This window comes from Columba livia, chromosome 15 (assembly GCF_036013475.1).
Source record: "Columba livia isolate bColLiv1 breed racing homer chromosome 15, bColLiv1.pat.W.v2, whole genome shotgun sequence".
Classification (NCBI taxonomy): Eukaryota; Metazoa; Chordata; class Aves; order Columbiformes; family Columbidae; genus Columba; species Columba livia.
The window spans coordinates 3,788,873-3,801,026 of NC_088616.1; the positions used below are offsets into that span (position 1 = coordinate 3,788,873).

The following is a 12,154-nucleotide window of genomic DNA, read 5'->3' on the forward strand; positions in this document are numbered from 1 at the left end:
GTAAATATCTTGTTGCTGGTTACAGCAATATTCCCTAAATGTAAGAGGAGTTTATTGCTGGAACTAGAAACCTTTTTAAAGTTGGAATGAATTCTAAGTAAGCCTCTCTCAACCTAGCCAGTTACCTGTTATCTTTTATTACCATCTTGTTTAACAAAATGTATGAAGTCTTGTCTAAGTGTTCCCTTGTAGCAAGGGCTACTGAGGAGATATGCAAAGACTTTTGGAGATCTCTTGAATCATGGCTTAACATTTTGCAACAAATACTACCTCTGTTGAAAATAGCGGCAATAATTTGACGTGTAATGTGTTAAGTATTTTTTTTCTTGCTGAACTCTGGAGTCATTGGGTGAGAACAAATTCTTTTTTAAAAGGTTGATTGTACTTAACACTGCTCTAAGAGCAAGAGGAAAACGGTGCAGTTGTTTTCCTGAATCTGTGGGATAAATCTGGCTTTTAATTTAGCTGTCTAACATGGCTGAGGCAAGCATCTTATAGATGGTAAAGTGGATGGAGAGTGCCAGACACAGTGTCACTAGGTCGGCAGGAGGGACGGACACTTGCCATGCATCAGAGCCCTCTGCTCTCTGGCCTCTTTGTGCTTCTGCTCCTCTGGCTGCTGTTTCTGTTCACAAGCGTACTCTGCAACAGGTTGTTTTCAGAAAAGGGAAACCTTTCTGTATCTCAGTGCTGCTTTGGAAGAAGCTGAGTAAGAAGCAAGTTTCTGAGCTGTAAATATGGGTTTATGTAGCAGGCAGGAGGGAGGGAAACCTCAGCTGGAAAACATCCTCAGAAGAGCAGGATTCCAAACTTCTTGAAGTCACGTTGTAGCTTTTAGACAAGTGCCCAGCTGTTTGTGTGGAGAAAGCAATCACTTACGTATCAATCCATCTGCCTTTCAGAATAAATGTTCTCCATGAAAATACTAAATTTGTCACTTCATCTCCCAAGTGCAGGGATGTTAGTGTTTGTTACACTGCTTTGGAAGTGAAGTGTTCCCTTTTTACACACAAATTACAAGGGTAACTGCAAGACACTTAAATGCAAATTTTGTTTTCTTGTTTCTGCTGAGTGAAGTTGATTTTTTACCATGTTTGCAGCTCTTCTCTTTAATTTTAAATTAAACTGTGCAAATATACCTAGAAATGGACTATGAATGTCTGTTAAAATAGTCTACTTTTTGCAGCATTTACTCAACTCTGTAGGTAGTGATCTCCTTGAATTTGGTGAGGTTTTTGGGAAAACTGCATATGTACTGCCAAGATTGGTCCAAATGTGTTTGAGCAAACTTTCAATGGTGTGTTTTATTTTCATTCTAATTTGTAAATTAATTTGGGCTAAGTTTTTAATGTGATATTTCCCAATTTTCTGCAAGAGTAATTGAGGAAAGATATTAGAAATACTGCTAAAGTGTGTCTAAACTTAGATTAATGAAAAACATACAGTTCTGTTGAAGTCAGAAAAATTGGCTATTTCTTGTATTGGTCTTTCAAAGCATTAAATTCAGTAAACGTATTGTACACAGCATAGTGTGTACTAAGTATTTTCCAAAGACATTGTGTCACTTTTAATATTTTAAATATATGCTAATGTTAAAGCCACATTTTCTTTCCCACCATTGTGAATTTCCCTTGCATTTGATGATATTGTATCCCTGGTTTTGTTGCTGCTCCAATAAGTCTTCTGAATAACACTGAAATAACCCTTCCACAAGGATGGAGATACAGCCTCACCTCCAGTAACTGTGACAAACATCACTGTAAATTTACAGGAGAAAAGTGTGCATCAAGGGTGGAATGCAAAGATGCATTAAAACATCAAAAAAAAGAGGCACAGTTGTAGCTGCTTAATTGCTTTGCTTAGAAAGACTAATGCTGTGTCTAAGGAAGTAATGACAAAAAGACATAGAAATATTGGGGAATTTTATGAAGAGACTGTCAAGAGCAATAAAGCTGATATAAAATGTCTTTGGGGGTGAGTTCTTGGTAATCGATATCTTAAAATGGTGAAAAGCGAACTCCAGTGAGTGGACACTTTGAAACTTGACACTTTGAACCTGAAGTTTCCTCTGGCATAGGTGCCTTGTTGAATGAGTCTGTCAAAATGAGTGTATTGGCCTTGCTGTGAAGCATTCAGTGTAGAAATATGTATGATTGTAAAGGATTGAGGACAAAAGAGGACATCACCTATGTGGTAGTTAACTGGTGCATATATTCATTCGTGCAAAAACAAATGAGTTGTGGCAGCTGGAGCAGGATGGTGGGAAGGGGAAAGCAGGAGAGCAGAGGAGGAGGAGCGGTGGAGGAAGGTGCTAGTGGGCTGGGGAGTGGGTAGGGAGTGGGAGCTGTTGAGCAGCGCGGTGGGGCTGAGCCCAGGGCTGTCCTGGATCAGTGCGACAGGGAGAAACGGGCAGAACGCTTTTAAACGGGAAGTGTCGGCTGGGGGATGGATGGAGCAGCAGGGATGCCCAGATGGAGCCAACTTCTATAGAGCATTTTTGTGATATTTGGCTGCGGTCTGGAGCTTTTAGAGCTGCTTTTAGTGTGGAAGCTGATGCTCCACATTCATTCCCCTGAGTCCATGGCAGGGATTTCTGGTTGACAGCCCCTGCATCAATGGAAAGGAGAAAGCTCTGGGGTTTCCCGGGCTACCAACCTTTCGCTGGGGCTGTTAACGTGGGAAGAGTGCTCAAGTTTGCCACTCTTCTGCCCCAAACGTGGGATTTTCACTGTTCCCCCAGATCTGACGCCCCCTCCCCCGATTGCCTGGGTCTGACTCATTGGCTGGTGCTTGTAAAAGCAGAACGGGGAGGGGAGGAGGGAGGGGGGAGCCTTCAAAGTAGCCGCGATTGGCCCCCGTTGGACAAGGCGCCCGTGAGCTTCGCCCCTGCAAGGGCGGCGGAGCCGGGGGGAGCGGAGCGGAGCGCAGCCTGCGGGGTGGATCCCGCCGCCCCTTCAGGAATCGACGCTGCCATTCCCCGCCGCGTCCGGGCAGCCGAGAGGAGCGCGGGGGCTCCGAGGTTGGGGAAGTGCTGCGGCAACATCGCAATTGCCCTTTAAACAACAACAAAAAAAGAGGGGGGGGAGGGAAAAAAAAAAAAGGATGAAGACGCTTAAATGCCTCCTGCCAAAAGTAAAGAGCAAATCTCAGTTGCAATGGCTCTGCTAAAACTTGATCATGCGGGATTTCAAGCGATAAAGAGCTGCCGGGCTTACTGCGGCGGGAACAAGTTGCAGGATGAAATCCACGCACTAAAGGACCTATTTTCCACTCCGTTGTTTGCAAAGGAATCTACTGAAATGACTTTGAGGATCTTTAAACTGGAACTATGTGGAGGGAGAATGCAGTAAGTATTGCCTGTGTGGCGAGCACTGGTGCTCGCCCGGTAGCCGAGCAGGGCTCGGAGGCCCCGGGAGCCGCGCAGGGCTGGCGGCGGTACCGGCTCCGCGGTGCGATGCTCGGCTCTTAGTTTCTAGTCAGCACCGGGGACCAGTTGGGGAATGCCGGCTGCCTTTGCTTGGCGCGCCGGCGTCCTGCATTTAATTGGGGTTGCCTGGAGAAGCATCCTTATACATATTTACTGGGAATAGTGAATGAAAAATCAAAGCAATCCATGCTTTTAGTGGAGGGATCTGCTAGAGTGTGCCTCCCGGGGGTTGTTTATGATAAATTGAGAATGAATCTGTTCCGTTACAAGATCAAAAAGAGCTTTACCCCACACCAATTTAGCCGCTTTCCAGATTATGCTTATTTTGAACCTGTCAAGAAAACTCCTGCCCTTGATGGTGTGGATTAGTTTGCTTCTAGCTGCTCTTCCCAGGTAGAATGTGCTTTCCCTTAGCGCTCAAACCCGTGCGTGTCTCCTGGAAGCAAACGGGCAGTTGGGAGCCCAGGATTTTCCTGACCTGGATAGGATGAGGGACGTTTCCCGCGCGGCTGCGGGCTCACGGGCGCTGCTGTCGGGAAAGAGCTTGAATTTATTGCTCAGTGGAGTGGGGGAAGGGGGAAAAACTTTAGAGTCTCGTCACCGTATTTCGGTTCACACGCCGCATGAGGTTAAAATGTATTTTTTTCTCCTTGTCTGATGTGCAGCCCGGCTGACGGCTTTTCACTGTCTCCTCTTCCCCCCCGTGTCCAGCCCCCCTTTGCCTCTCTCCCTCTCCGCCTAGCTGCCCTCCCGGGATGCGATGTCGCTCGCAGGCTGCGGCGGGCATCACGCGTGCGGCCAGCGGCGCGGAGACCGGCCCTGAGCCCGGGCACCGAGGGGCACGACATGCCCGGGGCCTCGGCATGCCCTGCACCACCTCCGGCACCTCCGGCATCACCGGCACCTCCGGCTCCCGCCGCCGCTCCGTCTCCTGAGGCGCTGGGTACGTGGGACGGCTCCCCGGGGCCGCCAGGGGGCGCCATCGCGCCGCGGCGGGGAGGTCGGTGGCGGGAAGCGAACGGGGGATGTGTGGGGTGTTAATTGTTATAATTGTTGTTTCTGGGGCTCCGAAGGAAGCTGGAGCGGCTTCGTGTCTGCGGGTTTGTGTGCTTCTGCCGTTTTTCCGTGCTATCCCCGGAGCTGCCCCTGGTCTGCAGCGTGGTGACTTGAGGAGCTCAGTGGCACCGATTTGCGGTTGGGTGCTCTCTCAAGTGCTCCTTGTCTGCCCTGAAAAGAGGTGGTGATACACCAAGTCTTTGTCTTGATGTGTTTCAGCAGCAGATGATGGGGCTGGCAGGATGAGAGGGGAGATGTGACAAATGCCACCCTGGTTGGACAGCCTCGCTAGTGTGACGCTCTGCAACAAGCTTGGCTTTGCGTGGCACAGGGACTCCCTTCCTCCAGCTCACAGAGAGCCAGTTATGGGGGTGGAAATCCCCCGAGCCACAGAAACAGAGGGAGATCTTGCAGAGTCAGACCTGTTCTCCCTCTTCTGCCTCCTTCAGATAGTTCAGATCACTTCTATAGCTCATCTCTCTCCCCATTCTACTCTGTCTATATTCAGCCCCCTACAGAGACTCAGTGAAGACATGAAGTAAACCAATGCGGTGTTTGTGGAACACCCTCCCTTTCAACACCAGTGACAACTTGGTGCCTGAGATCAGCAGTTCCGAGATGCTCAAGTGAATGCTGTGTTAAGAGGAGGGAGAAGAATTAAGATAGAATATTGTGCTTCTGAATCTGTTCCAGAAATGCGGTAGACTGTGCTTGAGCAGCTGTCTAGGAGAGATCTTCAGAAATAAACCAGGATGGTTCTGGGATGCTGTGAGGTGTATGGAGTACAAGGACTGGCGTTTCCAGCAGACCTCTCGCTCGCTGCTTTCATTTAGAGCTAAACCACCTCTTCCAGTGACTGAATTTTAAATAGATGTTCGGGACAAAGGAAAATAGATTTCTGTGTTTTACCTGTTTTAGCATGGCAAGGTTAAGGAGAAGGATGATAATATACTTTTTAAATGATGTCAGTCACTTTAATTTTGTTGGCTATACAGGAAGCATTTTAATGGATCTTTGCTCTGAACTTGTGCTACATTTTTGCCTTACTTGTGGGAGACCAGTTATAATACCATCATTGGCGAGCAAACTTTTTGAGGGGATATAAGAAGCTTGAATGGAAACTGAGATGAAGAATGCATTATAAAAAGCTGCTAAAATTCACATTGTGTCAGGAAGCTTTCTCTTTAAAACCTTAGTTCAAGATACACGGTATATAATTTTTCTGTCTCTGTTTTTCTCGTACAATGTGATCACTTTTACAGGGGATAAAGCTGGCAAAGATGAAGAAAATTGGCTGTGCTCTCCTGGTACTCCAAGCTCTTCTGGCACCTTTGGATCTTGTTCGTGGAGCGGAGAAAAGTTACCCCATCCTGAACATTGCAGTGATTCTGGGAAGGACCAAGTATATCACAGAGAGAGATATCAAAGCTCTCTGGACCCGGGAAATGTCAGCAGACCTGACTGTTGATGTCAATGTAGTGACCCTTCTGGTGAACCAGACGGACCCTAAGAGCATCATAACACATGTTTGCGACTTGATGTCAGGCACCAAGATCCATGGAGTGGTTTTTGGAGATGATACTGATCAGGAGGCAGTAGCTCAGATTTTGGATTTTATTTCATCTCAGACTTCTATTCCAATTCTTGGAATTCATGGCGGGGCCTCCATGATAATGGCGGATAAGGTAGGAAAATTTATTAAAAGCTTTTCTGCTAGTCTTATGTACTTCACTGTGTTGGTCTATATCGTGAATAATCACTGCAAGCAGTTCAAAAAGGATGCTTCTGATTGTCTCTCTGTATTTAAAAAAAAAAAAAAAAAGATATGGAGCAGTGTCCTTGTTGATCACTCATCAAATACTCTGAAATATTTTGGGGTTCATGCTTGAAAGTCAACTTTCTGTCTGTTGTAAAAGCAGTCCTAATGAAATCTTAGTCTCCAGCATGCTGGCCAGTTTATAGATTTTACTAGCAAATATGACATGGCTGTAAGAACAATCTCAAAATAGTATGTCCATAAAATGATTTTGGGCATAAAATGTAAAATTATAGGCAAATATTCTGCGGTGCTTATAAGAGATAGCAGGCAATAGACCTGGAGGTATTTGAGGACAATAGTAGTAATAGGACTGTCATATTAAGCTGGACTTCTGTGATCCACTACAGTCTATAAATTAAGTAGTCTTGCAAACTTGAACCAGTTCTTGTATTCACTATATTAAATTATATTTTTGCTAACTGGATACCTCTGATTTTCTACTATAGTTCATGAAAACCCACAATGGAGTTGTCTGGACTCCGTAGATAACGACAAATTGTTTTGTTGGAAAACATCTCTTTATATAATCTGTCGTGAGACTGTGGAATGACAAAAGTGACTCATGTACGCAGTTCATCTTTCTTAACACTGTAACAATTTAAACAAAAAGATCCTTGTTGGCAGTGCAGCGTTGATCTTGTGTGATGATCTCTGCCGTGTGTGAGTGGGGTGCTCAGCACCGTGCAGGACGGAGCTCTCTGGCGTGGGGGCTGCTGGGCCTTGGAGTTCATGAGCAGCTCCCACCCTGGTTTAACACAGGAGAGTCCAACTAGGGGAAGTCACTTACTGCTTTTCCAGCACACAATGCTTTTCAATGTCAATTGTAGCTTATTTCCTGAGATTCGCATCCTTTAGGTCTTCTTATTCTTTAAATATTGTTACTTCTTAGAAGTGGCTTTTGAATAGGAAAGCACTCTCTGAATCCATCTGGAAATGAAGTGGTCCAGACCTGTTGTTTCATAACTTCGGGGGGGAAGAAGCAGGAAAGACACAATGATTAGTTACAGTTGAGGAGTCAACTTTGAACTTCTGAAACTTTTCACCTCTGGGAAAGACTTTTTCCAGTGCAGTAAGAGATCTGTCTCTCCTGGTATTGTGAATGGCCTTCCTTTATATCTTGAGTCATACAAGGGGAGGACAGTAAGTGCTGAGTTATAGCAGACATTCTGTAACAATGGCTTTGGCATCTTGATTTATATGGAAAGAGCATTACAGTCAATGCTGCTGTCTTAAATGTAATTCCAGTGACCAAGTTATTTCATGTCCTTTTAAGTTACTGTACAGGTTTACCCATCTTTATAAAGCTGGCTTTATATATATATATATATGAATTTTATTTGATACATATTTCGCTCAACGTCCTCTGCCAGTATAAGAACACTTGAAGATCCAAGCCAGTGCTGAGTGATGAAACACTGGCAGAAATCCTTACGGAATCGACTTCATGCTCAGTAGCAAATGCAGCAGGTTACTGATACAGATCTATTCTTTACTTTTATGTAGGAGCTTCTAGAGAAAGAAATAGATTGTATTTTCTTGTCTCAGGAAGTGAATGCTGTTTTTATTGTATGCTAATGTTGTCATTATTGTATTACTGTCCTTGATTTTAGGGGTTATCACAGTTTGCTAATAAAACATTTTTGGCTTCTAAGATTTCACTTGGGAAATTAAAATGACTCTTTTGTGTGTCAAGAAAATCTAACAGAGCTGTCTTCAGTAGCTTCAATTGGCTGAAGGAATTGTTTGTTCATGTAACTAAAATTGCCTTAATTTTCAACTTGGCTTTTGCAATGTGCAATGTTTTGCAACTGCTTTTGGAACGTCGCAGTAATGAGACTTGCATGTGTTAGTCAATTAACCATTCATTTAGGAGTTAATTCCTGGGAGCTGAAGGTGAAATTCCCAGTGGTGTCATAAAGGCAGAGAAGATGAAATCTGAGGGAGAAGAACTGCAAGTGTAAAATCTGTCTTCCAAGTCAGTGTCAGGATTTTAGCTGAAACACATGGGTTTTGGCTAAATTGTGAAGTTGATCAGTGCTTTTGAAGTCTTCTGTTTTGTCTCATACATTGAGATGGCTGGATATGCAAAAAAGCTGCTTTGTCCTACTCCTGCTCCTGGATGTAGTTCTCTGGCACTTTAAGGCCATTTCATTTATGTCCTTGTCATGTGGTTCTAACAGATATTTTCCTCCTGTGTGGCATTATGCTGGTACTGTGGTTTAGGTGGCTTTTACTTCAGAATGTGTCTGTGTGTAGTACCTGCGGGTTTGTAGCCTACCAAGCTCAGCTGACACGAGGGTGGCACAACAGTTCGGTGAATTCTGTGTCTGGTGGTGGTTATATGATGCTTCACTGTCCTAAACAGGAACTAAACTGAAGGCACAGAGTTGTGAAGTCATCCCTAACGCTCTATACTGCTAAAGACTTCACTGGAATGACTCAGAGTAGGTAAGCTTACCATATTCTCTATGGCTAATAAATACTATGTCAATGTGAATCTGGCATGAAGAGCAATCTCTTTAAAAAAGAAAAGTTGTTCTAGGTTTATAAATCTGAGCTGTGCCCACATTTGGAGTGTGCAGTGATTAATGCAGGACGTACAGCTTCTGCAGCACCCGTGCGAACATCTGCTGTGAGGGGTGCGTGGCTGTGAGCGCCTCCTGCGCTGCCCAGCTGGCTGCTCTGCTCACTGTGCTTCATGTTTGCACCAGCTGGGGAGAGATGTTGCTCGATGTAGACTATGAAAATTGACAGGCATGTGAAGCCAACAAAACTGGAATGCATTCTGAACCTAGCTGCTCTGCCTTCAGCTGATGTCTGCTGTCAAGAGCCTCCCGACAAAGCAGTGCGACACTTAGGGTTGTGTGGTACCTACCTGATTGCAGCTGAGCTGGAGGTGCCGCTTGGACAGTGCCACATGCTCTGCATCCAGCCGGCTTTGTCACCTGCTGTCGGCAGCAGCTCTCCTGCCAATGAACTGCTCTTTGGCTTGGGTCCCCAGTTCTGCCACACGCTCCAAACCCGTTCAGATGTGGGATAGTCTGCTGAAATGAGATGAGAATTGTGTCTGGGGCACCTGTGCCAACCTGCTGTGCATCAGCATCCCTTGGAGGATGCTGGAACAGACTGGCTGTTTGTTTGTCTTGTGTCTGTTGACATTGGAGGGATCTCAAACATTACTTAGGAAGTCCTTCTTGACTTGAGCATTTGGTTTTAAACTTAGTTACATTTGTTTCACCACGTTATTATTATGTTGATAGTACTTGTGATAGTTTTCTCAAACAGAACATCATGGTTAGTTTTATGACAATAATAAAAGATTTGTTTCCTTCACAAGTGGGGAAAAGCCCCTATGTATTATAAATACATTCAGGAATATTTAGCATCTTTGAGCCATACTGCTTTTGTGTATTGCAAAATTAAGTCTTTCTAACTTCTCATCAGAAATCTTTCTGAAAGACATAACTTGAAGCATTTTATTGTTGTGGAAGTACTGACTTTACAACGCATAGCCAACCAGCATTAAAGGTGAAGGTAATTTTCCAACAGGGCTATTACAAAGTGATGCTTCTTGAAACAGCTTTGGAAATGTTATGCAAAATAAATCTTTGCTTTTCCAAAAAGTAAGTACTATATGTGGTTCAATTATCATTCTTCATCATTCTTTCTGCTGATAATATTGGCAATAAACACTTCTAATTGTTTAGTATAAAATCCCTTTTGCATCTACCACCACCTTCAGCTTTCCCTTTTTACCCCAACCTCCTCCAAAGCAGTAAACATAGAACCAAACAGCAACTGAGGTTGGGAGGGATCACTGGACATTGTCCAAGCCAACCCTGGCTCAGTGCCGAGCTCACATCAGTCACATCAGATCATCCAGTCAAGTTTTGAGTATCTCCATGGGTGCAGACAGCACAGCCTCTCTGGGCAACCTGTTCCAGTACTAAACCTTTCTCACCATGCAAATATTTTCCTTATATGGCATTAGAATTCCTTCTGTACAGTGACCACAGGCTCTTGTTCTTGTGCTGTGAGCTTGAGTCCAGCTCTGTGTAGCTGTAGGCTGTGATTGTACCTGTCCCTTTCTGGGCAAAACAGTTCCTTCAGCCTTTTTGTGCACTTCATGGCTCCAGTCCTGTGGACTCACTCAGGTGTGTTGCTGTCTGGTACGGGGGAACCCAGAACTGGGTGGGGGACTCCAGATGTGGCCTCCCGAGGAGCCAAGTGAATAACCGCTCCCCTGGCAGCTGCTGTGCTGCTGCAGCCCGGCCAGGCCGTGTCCCCAGAGGGTGCACTGCTGGCTGGGTTCTGCCCTAGTGCTGCTGGGATGTTCGTTGAGACATGCAACTCTGAATAAGTAGTGACTGAAACTCCACTCTTAAATCCTCTTCATTCTTTTGGTGGATATTTTTCCAGTGTTTTATTGAAATACCTGTCATTTTCAGCTCATTACAGTCAAAGCTGGAATTGCTCTGTTTTTCCTCATTCCTGAGATACAAAAACCATATCGTACTTGTACACACCAGAACTCTAAGCCCAGTCTTGTAACTATGATCAGAGCACACCCAGACTCTAGGCTCTGGTACTGAGAATTTACACTCTCTTATCTGTATTTAACTTTATACGCTGCTCTTAAGGTTTCTCAACATATCTTACATCTTCTTTGCCATGTGTCTTCATAGCACAAGGGTCGTATTTAAAAAAAGAAGTTCAAAAGCCACACTTCACTTTTGCACTATGCTTAAGTGTGCTTCAATTCTTATGCTTTAAAAATTACTGTGATGAATGGGGGGGTGTTTGGTTTGATTTTTATTGTTGAAACCTTTCTGGAGATCATGCCTAATGGAGTGTGCTCATCAATTTGCATGACTTCCATATATGCTATGTAGTTTCCAGCTTATCTAGTTTGCTTGTAAAAGCAGTCCTGTATTTTTACAGAAAATCTTAAGTTTAAATTTTGTAACTTTTCATTCCTGCCCTTACGGATAACTGGTGTTAGCATGTACATGGCACTGTCCTCCTGGGCATATTAACTTCGGCTTTGGTTGATACTGCAGAAGACTGGAATATTCATCTGCAGTTCAATATGTGCATTAGTGCAAAAGTACTTATATTTGTGTAACTGGTGTTTCAGGTCTAGATACAGCAGCTTGCACTATTCCATTACACACAGTACTTCAGCTTCTGCCCCTTTGAAACAAGCAGCTGAGTTTGATTTTTCCCTCTAGCTGTACTAACACTGCTATGGGAAGCACAACTTTCAGATATTCTCATTTTTATTTTGAACTGCCGCAAAAATGTAGCATTGACCTCCCTTTGCAAATCTGTGTTTACTTGACCATTTCCATGAAAGTCAATCTATGTGTATTTTTTTAAGTGGTCTTGCACATCCATTAAGATTTTTAAAACTGGGCTTGTAGTCTGCAGTTGCACCTTTTACGCACACGTGCCAAAATCACTGCTCTGAAGGGGTTAAAATCATGCCTGAAATCTGTCTTGTTGAGGTGAATGGAGCGAGTGGATCCGAAATCTCGTGCTTTTCTTCTCCAGGAGCCAGCGCTGCAGGAGCGCCAGCTGGTGATGGAGCTGCCCGCTGGTTCTCGGGGCTGCTCTTGTAGGGCCGTGACCATGCGAAAGTAAAGCTTGATCGGCGAGAGCTGCAGCGTTCGCTGCTTTGAGCTTTGTCTCAGACCTCGGAGGAGCATTGTGTTAATGGTGTGAGCCTCGCTTTCTTGCTCTCCCACTCTCTTTTAATTTCTAAAGGATTTTCCTAGCTATTTCCGAGATGATTACATTATTCCTCATTCTCTTGTCCACACAAGTTTCCCATCAATTTAGCAAAGGAAAGC

At 44.5% G+C, this 12,154-nt stretch overlaps 1 protein-coding gene across 4 annotated transcripts in view; it reads left to right on the plus strand.

Moving 5' to 3' along the window:
• Positions 1-2,596: 2,596 nt before the first annotated feature.
• Positions 2,597-12,154, plus strand: part of GRIN2A (glutamate ionotropic receptor NMDA type subunit 2A) — a 174,070-nt gene continuing 164,512 nt past the window's right edge. For 2 of the 4 annotated variants that reach the window (XM_021295689.2, XM_021295690.2), the window contains exons 1-3: positions 2,598-3,346; positions 4,139-4,370; positions 5,746-6,168. In XM_021295689.2, coding sequence (XP_021151364.1) covers positions 5,764-6,168 — 405 coding nt within the window. In that variant the 5' untranslated portion in view covers positions 2,598-3,346; positions 4,139-4,370; positions 5,746-5,763. 4 annotated transcript variants of the gene reach the window in all.